At 33.6% G+C, this 21,294-nt stretch overlaps 1 protein-coding gene across 1 annotated transcript in view; it reads left to right on the top strand.

Annotated features, from left to right (window-relative positions):
* The window catches only part of ABI3BP (ABI family member 3 binding protein), a gene marked incomplete at its 5' end in the record, with an annotated part of 234,390 nt that overhangs the window by 44,258 nt on the left and 168,838 nt on the right, over positions 1 to 21,294 (top strand). Inside the window, 1 exon segment of the mRNA XM_025050066.1 lies at positions 16,071 to 16,250. Coding sequence (XP_024905834.1) covers positions 16,071 to 16,250 — 180 coding nt within the window.

Raw genomic sequence — 21,294 nt, 5'->3', positions numbered from 1 at the left:
AGTCTGAAATCCCTTCATGCTATTCTCTGGACAAGTCCCTCTTGACAGTCAAGATCCAGCTCAGATGTCACTTCTGTGACACCATTCCTGACCCACTTATTTCTAATTAGCTAGGATTCCTCTGAAGTATCTTAGCTGTGGCTTACTCTTCTGTGTAGAATTTATTGACTATATTAATTAATAACTCTTACAAGTCTAGATCTTCCAATATAATACATTTTTCTTTGAGGCAACTCATTTGATTATCTCAGCATCAATTCCTATCAGGCACAATATTTCCCATTTAAGAAAAATATTGAACATATTCATTCATTGGGAAAATATTTATTGGATATCCTCACTGTGCCAGGGACAGTGTCCTCATGTAGCTTATGATCACATAGAAGCTATATCTATATTTATAGAATAAATATTTGATTGAAATTCAAAAAATTTAACAAATTCAAAGTACATCCAAATTGAACAGAACCCATGAATAAGGTCACATCAAGAACAACTATCACTAGGGTGTACAGTTTAGAAACTGCTTTTCACAAACTATTTCACCTAATCCTTCCAGCAATGCTAAGAAGATAGCTATGTATGATTAATCCTATTTTATAGGGGAGAATGTGACATCCAGACATTGAGTTAATTATCTTGTAACTTGGGACTTGATTTTCTGTCTTCCCACTATGTTGTCCTCCCTCCCCAAAGCATCACTCTTTATAAGACCAGGCAAAGAATCTCCAGACAAGGAAATATTAACACCCCCATAGCCAAAAATGTTGGCAGTAATCTTACAAACAATACAATGAGTTTATCTAATTGCCATATGGATTCAATATGACAGATCTTGTGATGAAAACCTAGGCTCAAACCAATAATACAAACTTTGTAAGATCAAGTAGTCATCTCTAAGATAAACATGAAATTTCACCAAAATAAATTCAATTGTGAAATTATTGGGATGATTGCTAACTCACCGAGGTAATATGGGGTCAGTTTACTATTAAAGAAAGACCTCTTTGAATTAAAGAAAAGATAGAATAGTCATTAAAAATGAGGATCTAGAGGTATATTTATGCTAAAGAAAGTGCAGGTTATAAAATAGCACTTAGAATATAACCCTATTTTTGTAAGCTGTCATATATCATACCTAGGAAAAATATTTGGAAGGACATGTAAAAAATCTTTACAGAAGACCTCTCTGCATATTAGGTAATGGGTAATTTTTAAAACATATTCCATCTCTTTTGCAACTCTTAAATTTTTTATTAAAATAAATCTGTATTTGCATAATTTTATTTATTTAATTAAGTTTATTGAGGTAACATTGGTTAATACAATTATATAATTTTCAGGTGTACATTATCACTTGACATCTGTATATTCTATTGTGTGTTTACCACCCAAAGTCCAGTTTCCTTCAGCTACCATATATTTGATCCCCTTTATTCACTTCACCCTCCCTCTATCCCTCTGTATTTGGCCCCTTTACCCCATCTACATCCCCCTCCTCCCCAGCCCCACTAGTAACCACTAGTCTATAGTCCTCTGGTAACCACTAGTTTTTATTGGGGTGGAAAGGAAGATGAGTGTAATAGGAAAAGAACTAGAAAATGTGCTACCAGTCTGGGCTAAACAGTGCAATAAAGTCATAATTTGGGAAAGACAATTACAGTAAGTTGTAAGCAGCATAATTCTCAAGCTACTCTTGCAAATTGAGACAATTAGAGCCAATTGCTTTTTTTCACTTAACTTTTGGCTAAAGAATGGAATTAATAATTGACTTTTTTTAAGAGAAGTAAGCATTTCCTTTATTACTTCACAAATAAAGCAATAACAATTTATTTTAATAGCACATGATGTTTGCAGGAGGGACCTGTATTGACTGAATTCCATTGAAACTAATCTATTTGTAAAATATATTTGCGTGTGTTTATTAAAACACAGCATTTTTTCCTTACAAATCAAATTTTGCTCTGAGAATTTTACTTGAGTTGCATGTTGTTGAGGGCATGTGAGGCAAGATTTCTACCATGTGGGTATATTTTATAACTGTCTAAGATTTAAATTTTATATTCATTTTTCAGAAGTTTGTGTCAATGTGTATGTATACAGCTTAGCTGTGAAATAATTTAGATTTGCTTTTAACACAATGATAGTTCTATAACGTCACCTACATGGGGTCCCTTCTGTCCTCTGAAGATTCACTGTGCACCCCTTGCCCTATTATATCCCATCCTCATCGACCTTCTTTAGAGTCTCTAGGTATACTAGTTTCTTCTCTCAGTGCCTCTGCTTATGCTATTCCAGCTGCCTGAGAATGCTGTTCCTGCCCTCTGTTTTCACTCCATATGCATACTAACACTTTGGCTAATTTCTACCCATCCTTAACATTTGTCTCCTTCTCGGGTCATAACAGTTGCACTGGTGTGGAAGCCTGGATACGCATAGTGGAACCTTGGATTTTTACTATAGTGTTCTCTTGTGTCTATTTCCTGCTGCCTTGTCATATATTTTTTATCTCTTTTCTCAGATTTATAATAGCTTCTGTTACCTAACAATTTACTATCTCAACTTCAACTTACTTTAGTTCTTTACTACATCTCCTGGCCTCTCTTCCCCTGTTTCTCTTACAACTGAAATTGATTCCTCTCACATTGGTGAATAGTATGACTAGTGGGAATTGAATTATTCACATTTTCAGTATCTAAGGGACAATCTCCTGTGACGAGTACTTGGAATACTCAAAGCACAATCTTGTTCCTTCATTTCCTAGTTTAGAATTTGGAGTGACGTAGGGGCAATTTGTCACAGCTCCTAAGTTCTAAATACAAGAAAAAGAGAAAAAAAACTTTGTCACATGAAAAAGAGTTATGAGGAAGACTTCCTTCTTATTTCTGCAATTTTAAGAAGATATTTTCCCCCTAACTCATTCAGTTAGATTTTGCTCATTTTTTGTAAATATTATAAAATCTCATTTTAAGTACCTAGTCGTAAGCTTGAATCATATCCACCATATAGGCTGAGAAATTTTAATGTCAGACCAGTAGGCAGTAATACCAACACATTTTGGCTTCCTTTTTCTAGAAAAATTTAAATGCTACATTAAATGCTACATTAATCACAACCATCAGAGAATTTAAGAATGAAATATATACATATGAGAAATGAGCACTATCAGAAATTTTAATATTTTATATTAATACATTTATAATAATATTGAAAAACATCTTAGGCATTCAAAATGTTTGAATTCTGTTTAAATTTTAATTTATTGAAAAAGAAACAATGACAAATATTATCAAAATAGCAACAAATCCCAAGTCAGTATAGATATTTATTTACATAGAAAAACCCAGCTAAGGCATTTGGTTTACAGAAACTAAGTTTACATCAAATGCCACTTTAATATTAGGTATAAGTTATAATAAAGTTAATCTCTCCAGAATTGGCTAATTCTCTGGTGAACAAATTTTAACAATTAGTATAGGTAAAATATTCTTAAAACTAAAATTACTAGAGACTGAGAAGACAACTTAGTGATTTATTCTGTATCAGAGTCATTGCTAAGAATGTCAGTGACCACTGCACTGTTTGACAAAAAGCTTATCTCTTGCATTCTTGATAAATTGAAGTTATTTACTTTAAAATATTGTAACAAGAAAAGTAGTCTTGTCTCATTAATGACTAAAGATAAAGATCTCAGATTTTAAAAGTATTAATTTCATTATATAACCTATATTTAGTGGTAGTGATAAAACAATATAGCTCATATTCTGGATGATCACCATTTGGTGCTGTCTTCAAGCAAAAGCAATATTCATAATCTTAAATATTAGTATAAATATGGAAAAGTTTTGCAGTTTCTTAGAAAGATAAACACGAAGTTACCATATTACCCAGCTATTTTATACCTAGGTATTTACCCAAGAGAAATAAAAATATATGTCTATATAAAGACTTGTAGCATTACTCATAATAGCAGCATTTTTCATAATAACCCAAATCCATAATAACCCAAATCCATCAGCTGAGAAAGTGGTTAAATGAAATATTCATAAAATAAAATGCTATCCAACAATCAAAAGAATGAATTAGTGATACAACATGAATGAATGAATCTTACAAACATTGTGCTAAGTGAAAGAAGCCAGACACAGGTTGTATGGCTTCATTTATATTAAATTACCAGAAAAGCAGAAAGCACAAGTTGTTGCCTGGAGCTAAGGATAGGAGCAGGGATTTACTAGAAATAGGTACGGGGAATATTTTAGAGTGATGAAAATGTTCTTCAACTGGATTGTGGTAGATATAGTAAAGTCTAGAACTTTGCTAAAAATTATTGAACTGTATACTTACACAATGGGTGAATTTTATGCTGTAAGATTATACCTCACAAAAGCTCTAAAAGATTATATTGTAGTCACACACATTCTTTCCAATGCCTACGAAAACAATTTCTCTTTTTCACATTTGAGGTGCAATTTGGGAGTCCTGTGAAAAATAGATTACCTAGAAGTTATTAGAATATTGTTTCTAGAAACAAATTCATTTTCTGATTTATTTTCCTGCATTTTAATAGGAAGATAGTATCTTGTTTAGATAAGATGCTAGAGATCTTCTTAAATATAAGATTGAGAATGGATTTGGGATTCTCCAATTCATTCTAGAAGAGAAAAATGAGGCTTAGAGAGGACAGGTAACCTAGGTCAAACACAGTGAAAGGCAAAGTTGATACCAGAACTCCTTCTGTTTCTTCCGCAATGTATTAAAATGAGATGCCCCACTATGGGGTTGTTAGCAAATGGCCCTTCCTAGAGCCTCCTAGGGTGTCATGGCCCACTTTGTCTTTGTACCTGAGGCCACCTGGTCACACTCTCATGGTGGGTTAGTTATTTTTCAGCACTAGGTATTTATTAACTGAACAAATTACAAATAATGCATGAAGTTTCCAGATATCTAAACAGTGATGGCAGATGAAACCATTTGTTTCAGCTCCATCTCATATTTTTACTTGTGAGACTTTGCAAAATAAATAAAAGCCAGATTTACTTAAGAAAGTTTTGTTACTATGTGACAGTGTTTTATAAGATGGCAAAATTTTCATTTTTATCAAGAATATTTCTAGTTTGCTCCCTGGAGCAATGTTTTCACAATGGAAATATTTAATTGTGTACATGCAGGGTTTCTTATGGTGCTGTTAAATTGTGTGCATTTTCTGCCTTGTCTGATAAAGAGGAACATTGATTAAATTCAACTATTACTTGGTCAATGGAATTTACTGTGTATCCAAATTAGAGTTATTGAGAGAAGAAAATAAAACGGAATATTGGTCCTTTTGAAAAATTGACCAAAGAAAGTAATATTAATCATAACAACATCTTTTCTGGTTTTTGGTACCTGATCATTTCGAGACTGTCGGGGTAAACATTTTTTTCCTTATGACACGTCTTTAAATTTATCTACTTTCTTCTTAGTGAACATCAGTCTTAAATAAGAAAGTCACTGTCACACTTTTTTTGTCAAAAGAGGCTCACTTGTGCCTTGCATTCCATTAGTTAGGAGTGAGAGAGAACAATATCAGAGAACTTGAGTATTGGTGACCATTACTTAGCCTTCCAGTGAAGATAAAACCATTATGTAGTTTTGTCTGCATTTACTATTAAACATTTAAGTCTTATAATTAAGTATTAATTATATATTGTAAATAGGAATCTTTATAGTTTAGTTGTTTGCCTGGTAAATAGCATAATGTAAATAAATATCTGATATATATACATATTTAAAATTCTCCCTTGTCAGAGAAAATTTTATGCAATATAATCAGCATTTAAAAAAATTAGTGAATCAGGAGAGGTTGACACTTTGTAAAGACACTGGAAGATGTAAAAATGTTGGTTTTAATGATTATCTGAATACTAAATGAAAATAACAAAAATTGATTCATGCAATAAAAGTGATAAATATCTAAAACATTATGTTGGGTGCAATAAGCCTTACATAAAAGAATATGTATTGCAAGATTCTATTTGAAATCTAGAATTTGCAAAACTAATTTATGGTAGTAAGAATCAGAACATAGTTGTTTCCGAGAGGGTGGGGTGGGAATGGACTGAGAAGGGGCATAGGAAACTTTCTAGGTTGATGGTAATTTTAAGTCTTTATAGGGGTTTGAGTTACATAGATATATAGAATTTGCAAAAAAACAGCAATGTATAGTTAAGATTTATATATTATATGTAAATTTTATCTCAAAAGAAAAACATTTAACTGTAGTTAATTGTATGCATGCTGAAATGTTTAGGAGCAAATAATACTGAAGTGCAACTTTTAAATTTATTAAAATATAAGATGAATTGGTGGATGGATAGAGTAATAGAGAGATAAATATGTAATAGAACAAGTATAAGAAGATATTAATCATTGACTTGGTGGTGTCTGTTGATGTGCACTGCACAATTCTTTCAGCTCTTCTGTATATTAGAATTTTTTAATAATAAAATTTAGCTCATCTTATAAGTCTCTAAAAAGATTGGCTAGATTTAAAAACATATACTGGTGCTAGAAGTAAGAGAAATTTTCCAAATATTTAAAAATATTTTACCTTATGTTTCTTTAGAAATTATAATTCTAGAAAACCTAATTCACAGAGTTCACAGACCAAAATACGTATAAAGTTTTCATGATAGGAAATCTAACAAAATTGTGAGTGAGGTCCTTTTTTCCACATATTGTATTGCATATCTGTAAATCTCTTTACTTTATTAGTTTCAAGTCTATAGTACTTTGGTTAAACATATATATATATAGTTTATAAAACGATCCCCTTAATCGCTCTTTCTCTCCTCTGTAAATCTCTTTTGAAAGACATGGAGCCCATTCATTCTATTTTTGATGTACTCTCAAGTTTGAGAATAATGGTTCTCAAACTTGAGTATGCATCAGAATTACACAGACAGCTTGTTAAAATACAGATTGCTGCCCCTTTCCCAGAATTTCTGACTCATGTGGTCTTCAGTGGGATCTGTGAATTTGTATGTACAACAAGTTTCCAGGTGATGTTGATGATCTAATAGGGAGATCGCTCTTTAAGAACTCTGGCGTGGACCTGATCCCACCTTCCATTAGGAGCACCAACTACCATCACTCCTTCCTTTAAATAGCAAGAGAATGTAAGCAAATCAATTCCAGGATTTTCATGAAAATCAAGCAGAGAACAAAAAGAAGAGAGATGAGTTTTGTTAAATCTCTTGTCCTATTCAAGTTCTTCTTTTTCTTTTGCATCTATTAAAAAATAGTAATTACTAAGAATTTATCAGTTGTCTAAAACAATATAGAAAATAAACTTTGAGATCTCCTTCCCTATCTGCATTTGGCATCTTCTTATAGAATAAAAACTATTTTTGTGGCTAGTTTAACAAGACTAAAGGGACACTTCCTTTGCACATCCTTTCTTTCCACCTTTTCCCTCAGATTCAGCCCCTCTGCTGTAGCCACGTTGTACTAATTGCACTGATCTTGCTGCACTGAAATAGTTGACTTGCTCATCTACCTAATTTACTGCTAGAAAGCACAACCTTTGTGATCAGGCAGGTCATATTTGACTTGATATCAGTAATGTCTAGTACCTAGTAGCAAATAAATGAATAAAATGAAAAGCATATGAATAAAAATACATATTCCTCAAATTCCCCCAAAGCAAAAATAGATTTTATTTAGATTTTGTTGTTGTTTGAAGTTAACCATGTCAGTGTTTTCCTTCCTGCATAGTCATATGGTTGCCTCTACCCTGCACTCCCCTCCCCACTCCCCCCAAAAAAGCCCAGAATGCTCCAGCCTTTAAAAAATAATTTAGGGAGAGTTAGATCAAGGGAGTGAATGCAAATGACAGTTGTGTATGTCTCAGGATGAGATTTCTTCTTAAGAAAGGTATTCTCTGAAAAGTAATTTTTCTGCTTGGCTGTTGGTCGGGTCACAAAGTAGGTAACAAAGTTATTGCTCCTGCCAAGTGGAACTGAAATGTCAACATTGGCAGGTTTAATCTGTCTCATTCAGTCAGCCAAAGTCACCAGATGGTCAAGTATTGGCCTGAGGAATCAGGACACTGGGAATTCTGACCAAGGTGGACACCATGGTGGTTTTAGCTGAAATAGAACTCACTTATTCAAATAGTTGGGCAAACAGATGTAAAGTGCCATTAGGAAGCACACATTAACTCGCTCAGATTTTTGGCAAAAGAGCATTTCTTTTTAAATTCAATGGCAAACATCCTCTGGGTATTTGGTGACTCTAAGGTCCTAATGTAGTTAACATGTTGACTCCTGGGGGTTATGGCCCTACAGGAATTATTCAAATGTGGCTTTATGAGGGGAGCTCTCTAAGAGAGCTGGGACTTTTTATTTTATTTCTGAAACTCTTAAGTACATGTTGCATGTGGAACATATCCTCCAACTGGAGACTCACCACAGGGCACTGGAGAGGGAACATGCTGTTCTGCTCATGCTGGAATAGAGATCATGGTACGCTGTAGTCTGAACTTCTTGCTAACACTGATCACTTACATGTAAAATTATGTTCTGATCCCCATTCCCTGTTCCTGGAAACTGTTCATGTGGCTCATGGGACTTTTACCACAAACTTTTTTTCCTGTACTTTAAAAAAAAAATGTCATATTTCTTTAGATTTATAAAAATCTTGCTTCATATATATATAAGTGATCTTAATCAAGATTTCTTATGTTTTCTGGTGTGCATTTTAAAAACAAGTAGGGATGTCTTCTGTTCACCTCTAAAGCTATGTGCTCTTAATTCACCATTTCCTGAATGCCTAGAATCTTTTCCTCTATTCTTATTTAGATCCTTGATTCATCAACTCAGTTGCATATATTTGGTGAAATAATTGTATTTGTAAATTAGGGAGCAAAATGTCCAAGTTTTGTAGCAAATTTCTATCTTCCTTATACCAGGCCTCCCACCACCCATATCCATCATTACCAGTGACAGCAGAATCAGAAGGCAGGGATGACAAACCAAAGTCATGTAGTAAGAAGGGCAGAGTAGGCAGAAGCATCTTGAGGACTATGGGAAGAGGTTAGAGAGTTTCAGGTTGACTACTCTTATCAAATCACCTACTTTTGTTAGTAGCAATTATTTTTGCATGGTGTCTATGATTGTGGCTGCTGTATAGAGCCATAAGTTAAAGATGACTTGAATGGTGCCATTTAGAATTTCGCACTGTACAACTTAAACAACTGTTAGTGGCATCCCTGTTTCTATAAAATGTGTTGTAGAGCTGCTCCATGTTTACTGCACACTAGTTCTTTGCAAGTTCTCAGAAATTCTGTATCAGGCCTTTGGTTAAACTCCATTCCGTAATAGTTAGGAAGAGAGTGATAGTGAATCTATGGGATTTCCAGAAATAATTCCAGCCTGGAAATCCAGAGAGCCAGGATGCCATGAGCTATATGGAGTTGATAGTTGGAATATAAGAACATGAAATTTAAAAATGATACGTCTAATAATTATTCTGAGTGTTTTTAATTATAATTCTGCATACACAAACCATGACCACTACCACCCACCACCAGAGCAATTTAATTCCTTCTGCCTATTATTTTTGGCATGCCATTATGTCAGCTGCAGAATGGGTTATTTCTTTCCTCATCTTCATAACCACTTTGCACAGACTTTTTCCAATGAAAGATTTGTTCAAGTGTCTTGGCATTATAGCACCAGTGGAAGTCATTTTTAATGCCTAATATTATATAATTAATAGCTACATTTAACTTCTGTTCTCTTTAAAATATGTAACTGATGTTGCATGCTTTTTCTGCAATGGAAACTTCCACTTGTATCACTGGCTTTCAAGTTGTTATTGGTATGAGAATGTGATGCTATAGAGTACAGACTAAGCATTTCTATTTAAGGATCAGGAACAACTGAAGATACTTGTCTAATTGCCTTCGGCCACTTCCTTCACCCTGTGGCTGTCACAGGAAAATTACTGAAACTCCATATGGTTTTCTTTTTCCTTCCTTGGATCATGGTACCAGGATAGGGAGAGTCATTGAGCACCAAGCATATTACATGATCCCTTTTTGATTTTCTAAGTGTAAAGTGAATGTTAAATTATTGCCAAGTCCAAGGTTAAAATGTGGTTTGTATAACAGCATAGATTTTATTTAATCGAACTGTAATGCTATCAACTGATTTTTTGGAAGCCTTTGAATATGTTGTCAAATAGTAACCACTACTTAATACTTAAACGTGAGCTGTGATGTCTTGATAGCTTTTTAATAAGCTGCTGTGACCATAAAGGCATTGGAATGTTTTCTGCTAGTAACCCACTGTCTAAGAACATGGAATACTCAGAATTGTAAGTTCTTGGTGCATAATAATAATGCCTAAAAAGACTTGCTGATTTTATATATGTACCATTTGTTGAATGGTGAATAATAATGTTAGGCACTATTAAAACTACTTTCACCAGTGTTATAATGCCAAGGTGCTTACATGACCTTACATCAGATGGATTGTGTATAAGGTGGTTACAGAGACGAAGAAGGTTATTGACCATGACGGCATGCCAGACAGAGATTCAACCATAATTTGTTCTGTTTTATTGCTGAGTCATATTCCATTGTATGGATAAGCCATAATTTGTTTATTCATTCAACGGTTGAAGGACATTTGGGTTGTTTTGAGTTTGGTGCTACTTTGAATAGCTGCATACAAGTTTTTACACAGACTTATGTTTTCATTTTTCCTGGATAAACACACCTTGACATAAAATCAATGGTTATTTGGTGACTGCCCAACAGTTTCCACAAGTTATACCATTTAACGTTCACACTGAAAATGAATGAGAACCACAGTTGTTCAAATCCTGCCTAACACTTGACAGTCTTTTTAATTTTATCCATTCTTATGTGTATGATATCTCATTATGGTTTTAATTTGCATTTCCCTAAAGGCTAATGATGTTTGACAATGCAAACTATGACCAGGTCCCTATTTTTATAAATACAGTGTTATGGTAACACAGACTCATTCATTTGTTTACACAATGTCTGTAGCTACTTTTGTGCTATAACAGCAGAGTTGAGTAGTTGTGGTAGAGAATATTTGGCCTGCAAAGCCTAAATTATTTTCTATTTGACCCCTTACAGAAAACATGACGACCCTGATGTTTGAGCATCTCTTCATGTGCTTGTTGGCTATCATATATCTCTTTTAGTGATGAATTTATTTGAATTCTTTGCCCCCCTTTTTTAAATGTTTTGCCTTCTTATTGGGTAGAAAGAATTCTTTTAAATATTCTGGATACAATTCCTTTAACTGATATGTATTAAGCATATTTTCTCCCAATCCATAGATTGGCTTTTATTTTTCAAGTTAGTTTTTTTTTAAAGTTCAAAACTTTTAAAATTTGATCAATTTATCAGTTTTTAAAATGTATGCTTCATATGTTGTATCTGAACTGGCAAGAATTTAATAATTTCGATATCTAAGAAAATATGATTTTGTATAACCCAATAAGTGACTGAATAAATATAGAGGTTGGCAGTATAAATAAAATGTGTGCAAAAAAGGATAAACATACTGTGGGTAAGAATCAGGTTTATTCTTTTAATCCTGAAATGATTGAGTTATTATTTTATTGACATCAATATTATTAGCTTTTCTTTTATATAATATCTTATGGAAATTAATGCCAATATGGTTTATTTCAAAACCTGCTATTTAAAATATTTCTAATTTCTTCACTAATGTTTCACAAAATGGAAAGCACATAAGTTAATTATTGCTGCTATAGTAATACATATTTTTCACTTTTAGAAGACAGCTTTAGTATTTTGGAGTTTTTCTTCTGAAGTGATTTTATCAACTTGACCAACTTCATATAAACAATTTAGACTAAATTTTGAAATATTTTGAAAAGTATAATTTTTGGAGAAATTAGACATGAAAGTATTCTTCCTACTGAATGGGTTATAATAGTAACTCCTTTCTCATAGATCCAAGACTGGATGTTCATGGTAGGTTAGCTGGTTTAACTAAGTGCCATGTGTTTGTGCTACTTGTCTTTGCAGAGCTTTATAGAAACTGACAACAGGAACTCAGAATTCTGGGGTGATTATTAAATATTCGCTGAACACCTGTACCTACAGGAACAGCAACCTGTCTCCTCAGGTTGACCTAGAGTATCCTATGAACTTATAGTGCCTACCTTTTGTCTGATTTTTTAGTCTCACTACCTTATTCGTTGTTTTTAGTGCCACAAGGCATGTATTTACTTTCAAAAATTAAAAGGAAATTCTAATTTTGTTTTGAAAGACATTTTTTTATTACAGAATTTCACAACACCCTTTGGAATATTTAGAGATACCCTAGAGTGTTGCAAACAGAGGACTAGAATTACTGTTATAGAGCCAAGATTCCACTTTGCCAATATGCAACGTTTTTCCTCAGCTATACTAGTGTTGCTTCCTTGAAATGTTTACATTCTTTATTTTCTCTTACTCTTGATTGGTATATGCTTTGTTTCTCAGGTAAGGGTACAATAAACGTTCTTCAGTACTCTTATGTGTCTACTCCTGGGGTTTTCTGGGCAACATATATGCCATTTTACTTATAACTGTTTTTCTAGTTTGCTTGTATCATGTTATATTTCCCTATAATTTCTAGGTCATTCACCAGAGGCCTTCACAGTAACTGTCAAATGATAACTGTCATTGCATGACTAGTGTTCCAAACCATTAATCCAGAATTACTCGGAGTGAAAAGAAATTTATCAAAGATTAAAAATTATTATAAGATTCACAGATTCACCCTAAAATATTGGGGAAATTGTCCAATGGGATAAAGTTTAAATACTCATTTGAAGGAACACTTTACAAACTTATTCAGACTGAAAGGGTAAAAATTGCTTAAGCTTCTTGCTGAGCACTGAAGGGATTAATGGAGTAATAACTGGGAGAACAAAAGGGTAGAGAGAAACAAACCAGAAATGGAGGGAACCATACTGGGTAGCAATGTGAGCACAGGTGTAGGGCCAGGGCCTAGTATGTACCACAGAATATGAGAAGATTATACTGTTCAAAAACAAATAACATGTTGAGAAGCAATATGACAATAAGTAATATGTGGCAAGATAATGAAGGGATTTGAGTGCCGCCTCCAAATAAGGAACTGGAACGATAGTCTCAAAATATTAAGTTTATGATTCTATTTTGAGGTAATACTTGTCTGTGTGTTTCACTTTTTCGAGGCTTTTTAAAATTTAGCACTAGAAAGTAGCATGAATTGGAATTTTGGATTAAGGAGGGCAGTTAACTGCCAATTCATTTGAAAAGTCACATGATGTTGATGTATTTGTTGACATAGGTTATTAGTAAAAGGGAGAAAGACTGGAGTCATAAAAATTCCTGTGCAGAGGAAGTGAGAACACTTCCACTTCTATCAGTCAGTGCTTCTGTTTACAGCCTGTGTTTTTCTCACTTGGTGTAGCCATCCTTTCCACTTTCCAAGGGGATAGATAATGTGGTACATCAGGACAAAATCTATGAGCAAAGTCTAATGTGATGATTCTGTGACTCTCAGCTTTTAGTCAAACATACATGCAGCCTAAGTACACTGATTCCTTAATTTCTTCTTCCCAACAAGGTGTTGAAAACAGGCCAGCTATGTTTTGATTTATTGTGAGATCTGATAACCTTCTAAGGTAGCAGAATATGTATGTGCTTGACTTATATTTGTTCTATTCTGTTGAACAGGATGAAGTAACTCTAGGGTTAACATAACTAGGAAGGGAAAAAATTGGCCTGGACAAAATCTATTATATCTGAAGTATAAACCACCTCATCAAAATCTAATGAAGTTAGGACAAAACATCAGCAGTTAACATCAACTTGAATATTATGTCTGGGGATTGGCCTCTCCTAACTCTATTGGCTAATGATGAAGTTCTCAATAAAAACGATTGAAAAAGTCCAACCTAGTGAGAACCTGATATCCAGTTTTGACCCTGTACTTAACTTGCAGAGTGACAGAGGTGAGGCTGCCCTCAATTTAGCTGTTTGTGCTATGAGAGAATTGGACTAGATTCGCTGCACTAAATAAATCTTCCTCAGACTTTGGATAAGCCACCTAATATTTTAAAACTTTGAGTTTCAACTTTGCCACAAGTATAGGAATAGCTATCTGAGAATCAAGAAGTTCACAGAAATTACACCAAATTCTTGGGAAGTACAAAGTATATCTAGAAACAGTAGTACTGGATGCTGAGGTAACAATGGTTCCCACAAGCTGGTATTCAAGAAAGGGTTATTTTTATTTTTTCAATGGCTTAATGGAATCCTGTTATGTGGCTATATTGAGGAGGTCCAGGCTTATTTTGGCTGGAATAATATGAATTTAGTATATGACTGGAAAACCCATGGTGTTCAGAGGTACTGACTGGTATATATACAATATGACTTTGATTAATGAGAAATAGCATGTGAATTATTAAATTTGTAAATGCAATCTTCCCAATAGTAAAATACTTTTTAAAAATGTGAAATCCATGTGGAATAAAGAAAGAAAATAATTGAAGTTCACAATCTCTTATCTAAAACACTTGGAGCCAGACAGTAACTGTTGAATGATAACTGTCATTGCACGACTAGTGTTCCAAACCATTAAATGTTTTAGAAATCAAGAAATCTTTGGATTTGAGATGTTTTAGAAATCAAGAAATCTTTGGATTTTAAAGTGTACTAGGATACCTACCTACACCATATTTATTAAGTAATCTCTTCAGTGGTATCTTGACCAGCACTCCTTAAACACATCACTATTTCTACAGTTAAACATGTAAATAGTCACACTGAGTATTCAGTGAGATTATAAAAGACTAAGTGGCCTAATTATGGTTAAGATCCTGTTTTGTTACTAAATTAGTTTGACATAAACTTACAAAAATTTTAAAAACCATTTTGGACTTCTAATTTGTGGTTGAAGGGTTATGAATGGACCTAATCAAGTAACCAATTATTGAGTAATTACTATGTGCCAGCTTTGAGGTAGTACTATTTGCACTAATCTTTGTGAACATCCTCTCAAAGTAGACATTGTTGTCCATTATCCATAATTTACAAATCAGGAAATGAAGTCTCAAGCCTGTTCAGTGAGTAGCCAGAGGCCCTACTCTTAAGTATGTGGCAGAGCTGGCGTTTGAACTCGGTTCCTCTGGCCTCAGAGATAAAGAACAGTGTTGTTTCCTCACTACTTGGTCAAGGCCTCTGGTTATTGTACTTATCTGCCCCTGTTGCCAGCACAGTTTAAAAAGAAAAACAGGCCTTAGAAATTTAAATTTTTTCCCTCACCCTCTATAGTCTCTTTGAAAAAAAAATCATCCAATGATCATTTAGAAACTAAAGACATCCAGGTGGATCTGTATCCCATTTCTGAGCATCCTGAGCATTCAACATACTGTTGGGTATCTCCATGTAACTGTCTCACTGACCCAGTGAGCTTCAAATAGAACAAATTACCTTTCTCCTCAACTCTTCTCCTCTTTCAGACTTCCCTATTCTGCCATCTCAGTTACCCTTAAGCTGAAACCCTCTCACTTTCATCCCTTTCCAACTCTATAAATCACTAAGTCTTGTGGAGGTATAGCCAAAGAGCATCATAGAGGAAGCAGGGGATTTTCAAAGTGCAGTAATTTAATTACCAATTATAGATCTTTTCACCATTCCCAGACAGTATGTATAAAATGAAGGTTCTGAGCAATCCTGAAGAGCCAGAATATCCTTAAATCCCATCTACTTCTCAATGACAAATTACCAAATATTAAATCCTGCAATTCTACTTTGTATTCTAGACTGCTTCATATGTTATAAAGTCTGTTTTCTGAGACTTTTACAAATTTAATTCTAAAAATTACCTATACTGTAGCTATTTAGATGGGTGTATTGTGATATTGAGTAACTAAGTAGATAACCTGATTTTCAATACAGATAACCTTTGCTCCAAAATCGTCCTGGAATGTTAATGAGGTAAAGTAACAGCCACCTATATTTTCATTTCCATCTCTAGGTAAAAGGCCAAACCTGAAAGTCCACATCAATACCACAAGTGATTCCATTCTCTTGAAGTTCCTACGTCCAAGTCCTAACACAAAACTGGAAGGTTTTCTCCTGGGATATGGCAGCAATTTATCACCAAACCAATACTTCCCTCTTCCGGCGGAAGGGAAATACACTGAGGCTGTAGTCGGTAAGATGTTTGGCTTTCAGGCATGGGAATAAGGCAGGTAAAATGTAATGGGCATTCCATGATACATAAATGTTGAAGGTAAGCATCATTTCTTCTACATCCTCAGCCAAGTAGAATGCCAGAATTACAAACAGTCTTTATAACTGTTATAACCGATAGCACAATTTTTTACATCAAAAACTATGTAATGCATATTCTGCATATACTACAGGAATAATCAACTTTATTGTCATTGTACCTACAATCCCTGGCCCCATGACTAAAATTGCATAGAGAAAAAAATAAGCTAAAATGTCTGGTTTGAATCTCTGTAATATAGCTTGTTTATGTAGATTAAGTTTCCTCCTTGGTGTCTTTACTTTGTTCTGGTGGAAAATAACAACTATGGCTTTCTGGGTGTCTCTTTGTAATAAGCTACCTTTAAAAAGAAAAGAATATGTATTATCTTTTTAAAAATGTGGAGTATTTCAGACAAAAAGATTAAAGGTTTCATATATATTATAAAGTTTTACATTTTTTTGAAAAGGTTTTAATCACATTAAAATGTAATGTGGTCACCTTCAAATCTTGTTCAGAAAAATTATTTGCAAATAAGACCTTTTTAAAGAATAACATTTTAAAAAGAGATCATCTGTTATGAATGCTTTCAAAGGCTTTCTGAACAGTCCAAGATTTATATTTTGCCTCACTGCTAGGATTATTGCTAGAGTCTTTCCATGAACTCCAGATATTTAATCTTGTAACTTGAACTACTGTAGATCAGATCTAGCATTTATGCATGTATGCAGAGAATGTTGAAGATGAATCCGTTTTGTTCTGTAGCCCCTTAATCCTCATAGAGAAGTCTCTGTTGTATTTTAAACTCAGGCAACAGGGTAACATCGTTAATTAAATGTTTAGACTAGATTCTACATCATAAGATAATTACTTTAAAGCAAATAAATTACAGTTACTAAAAATTTTGAGAATTAGACGCTTTTGACAAATATAACACTAACCTTGACCATATAAACCATAAGGAATTTGAAATTTTGCAAATATTCTCCTGCCACATTCACTCTTTACTATTAAAGTAACTTGATGCAGCATACTTAACCCCACACAGAGAGAAACAGATCTACTGCTCCTTTATTTATTGAGCGTTAGAAGTATTATTTTATTTTTGATCATTTTTCCTTTGGGTTATACAGATTGAGAATTTGGTCAATTGTGAACTTCCTTTCCATATGAGGCGAAAGGAAATCAATCTTAAAGTGACAGAAATAAGATTGCTAATGAAAATACAAACAGAAAGCTAATTTCTAGCACAAATATACCACCTTTCACTTTTTCAATAGTGAGGGATAATCAAATGAACTAGGTACCCTTTTATTTATTTACTATTGTTTTATCCTTTAAAGTTTTTTATTATGGAAAAGTCCAAACAAATAAGGAGAGAGAATATTATAATGATCCTCATTTCTCACCAAGCAACTTGAGTACATATCACTGTTTTGCTAATCTTGTTTCATGTGTTCTTCACACACACATTTTTTTTACCTGGACATTTAAAATCATAATTGAATATCATACTTTTAAGTCTGAATATTTCAGTATGCATCTCTAACAGATGAGAAATATTTTTAATAAAGCCATGCCTTTATCACATAACAATAATTCTGTAATATCATTTTATACCTAGTCCATCTTTAAATTTCTCTGGTGACCTTAAAAGACCTCTTTAGAATTGTTTCTTTTTTGAGTCAGCATCCAGACAAGGTCTACGTGTTGCATAGACCTATGTTTATGTCTCTTAAATATCTTTTATTCTATAGCAATTCTCTTTTCTTTCCCTTTCTAAATGTCATTGATTTGCTGGAGAAATTGGGTTATAAATCTTGGTCCACATTCTGTATTTAACTGGTTGCTTCCATTCTGCATTTTTTTTTATTCTATATTTTTGAACTGGATCCTCTATTCCTGTATTTCCTATGAAAAGATATTTAGATTTGGAAGTGCATTAGATTCGAATTCAGCTTTTGCGGAGAAATAATATTTTGTAGGTGATACCGTATATTTCCTAATAGTTCACAAAAGAGGTACATGATGGTTGGTGTTGTACTTAGTGATGTTAAAACTGGTATGTTTAGGTGGTCTCAGCCTGATCTCTTCATTATAAAATTCACCATCAAATTTTCACTTAATGGTTTAGCATCTATTGGTGGTCATTGCCCAGATTCATTATTTTACACTGGGGTTATAAAATGGCAATTTTACATTTTGGATATATTCTAGATAGAATCTAATTTTATCATCTGCATTTTTTAGCTGAGATTCTGCAATAAAGAAGAATTTTCTCTCATTTATTTTTCTTACATAATATGTTAGGAAAGTCAGGATAAAGGTTTATATTAAGTAGATAGGAAATAACTACATATTTGTGGCACTGAATTGAATAGACTCACATCTGCGTAGAATATTTAGGTTGTGGGAGGCTATGAGAGATTGTCTAATCTAGACTCTTGTCATCAGGCAAGAGTATAATTAGGCCATCCAAGGTAGATAAAATGGATAGATGACTGTGTATCTTAAAGATCTCTAGGGACAGATTCCTAAACTTCTCCTGGAAGGCATTTCCAAATAGCCTTTCTAAAACTCTTACCTCTTTTAAATCAATACGTTCTTATTAATCTCCTTTCTCTTCTAGTAGTATTCTAGTAGAAGAGAAAAAACATTCCTGTTATGTATTTCCTTTCCCACCTTTCTTTATGCCAAGGAATCAAAATGGACTTGCATTTCTAGGCTAAAGTTTGTTCTTTGGTTACTCAAATTGATTGATTATAGTCTCTATTAATGAATGTTTGTATTAACTGCTTCTGATTAGCAGCTGTCTATTAATTTTCTTTTGTTGCTATAATAAATTACCAAACTTGGTGGCTTAAAATGTCACAAACTTATTATCCTACATTTTTGGAAATCAGAAATGCATCATGGGTCTCACTGGCTAAAATCGAGGTGTGGGCAGGGCTGCATTTTCTCTAGAGGCTCTGAGGGGAGAATCTGTTTTTTTGTTTTTGTTTTTTTTCCAGCATTTCTCTTCTACCTTCAAAGCCAACAGTGGGCCAAGCACTTCTACTACATCACTTTGATCTCTTCTGCATTCCTCTTTCACTTTTAAAGGATCTTTGTGATTATATTGAGCCCACCTGGATAACCCAGGATGCTCTCCTTATTTTAGTTGGCTGATTAACAACATTAATTCCATCTGCAACTTTCATGTGACCTAATGCATTCACAGGTTCTGGGGGTTAGGATATGGGCAATATAAGAGGGGCCCTTACTCTGCCTGCTACAAATGGTATGTCTGAAATTAGTCTTTATTCTATTCTCCTCCTGCCACCAGTTTACTGTATGATCATCCTCAATTCTGTTCATCTATAAAATGGTAATAAAGTCTATTTTTCACAGATGTGCTATGGACACAATAGTGAATTCATCGTCATAAGTGATGAGTTGAAATCTTTTAGTACAATGTGCTGTACAAGAGCAAAAAATTTTGTTTCTTTATGGAAAACAAAATCACTTATATTTTTTCCTCTTACTTTCTTCTGTAATAGGATAGTAGTATTTGTTCAGTTGCACTGAACTATACTCAAACATAGAAAATTACTTTCATTTTTAAAACAAATATGAAGTGCCACATCATCTGACACATTTCGCTTTTTTGATACATTTAAGAGATACCACCATTGAAATGAGACACTGTTGATCATTCAGAAATATTCAAGTTAACATTTAGTGATCTGTGGACTAATACTCCTACTAAATAATCACTTATAAGTGTCAAACAAGTATTGACAGAGACGTTTCCAAAAGTCACATACTAGTCCTACATGTAAAACTAAAACACAAAATATTTCCTTTGACTATTTTGGAAAATATGATTCATATTAAACATCTGTAAAAAAATTACTAATGTAAAATCTTTTACTAAAATTTTAGTAGATTAATTGGAGCAGTAGAAAAGTAGTATTTTCTCAGTTGACTATTATAAATGGCTGTGAGAATCTTGCAATGATGTGGTACTACATGGTTCATATAAAATAGATCTTCTAGGTTCCTGTATCCTTTTCTTACCCACAATATGAATGTTCTCATTTCTGGTTTATGCATTCAGTTTTTGCCTTTATGTGCAGCTGTTGGTAATTTTTCAAATGTCTAATAAAGTAAAAAAATGAGAATTTTTTTGACATTGAATCTTTATAGTTATACTTTATGATGTTCTCTTGACATCGGAAAATACTTTAATCAATGTCACCTGGGAAGGAAAGCATTCCATTTCATCAATTATGTAGTGCAAATTAAGAAGTTATTTTAGTATCTGTACTATAAGAAAAGCCTAAATTAAAAAAAAAAATCACATATATTCATCATTACTATGAATTCTGACCAAAGAATTTGTCTTCCAATCAGATGTTAGGACTACAAAAGGATTTATTTAAGAGGGCATATTTCTTAACTCTCATGTTCTCACAGCTGCTAACCTTTACACTCATTGCCCTAATAAAGCGAGTTTCCTTCCCTCAGTCATGGGCTTTTCAGCCACTCTCCCTAGTCGCCATCTTGCCTACTGCCCCAGTGATTTCTGCACTAGTGCCGAGGACACAATACTAATAGCCTGGTTGACTCACTGGACTAGAGTGCTAACACCTGCATTCTAGAAAAGATGCACTTCTACCCAGAGAGGCAGAATGATGTGAGGAAAGAATGTACATGTCTTTTGAGTCAGACAGACCTGGATTCAAATTCAACATGACTTAACTGTGGAGTAGTTCTGGGTAAGTCATATCTTCTCTGCTTCATTTTTCTCATATATAAATCTTTCAGGAGTGTTGTGAAGACTATGGATAAATTATATAAGGCAGCTAATATAAACCCTAGCACTGAATAACCATCTTACAAATTTCACCAGTTGCTATTATAATGAGCTAAGTGGTCTTGGGTAATTTACTAAATTTCCTTTGCTTTGTTTTTCTCAATTGCTAGTAATGAATGGGCTAAATCA

This window comes from Pteropus alecto, unplaced genomic scaffold, assembly GCF_000325575.1.
Source record: "Pteropus alecto unplaced genomic scaffold, ASM32557v1 scaffold164, whole genome shotgun sequence".
Lineage (NCBI taxonomy): Eukaryota > Metazoa > Chordata > Mammalia > Chiroptera > Pteropodidae > Pteropus > Pteropus alecto.
The sequence above is the reverse complement of the archived record's forward strand: the minus strand, read 5'-3'. Positions and strand labels throughout refer to the sequence as shown.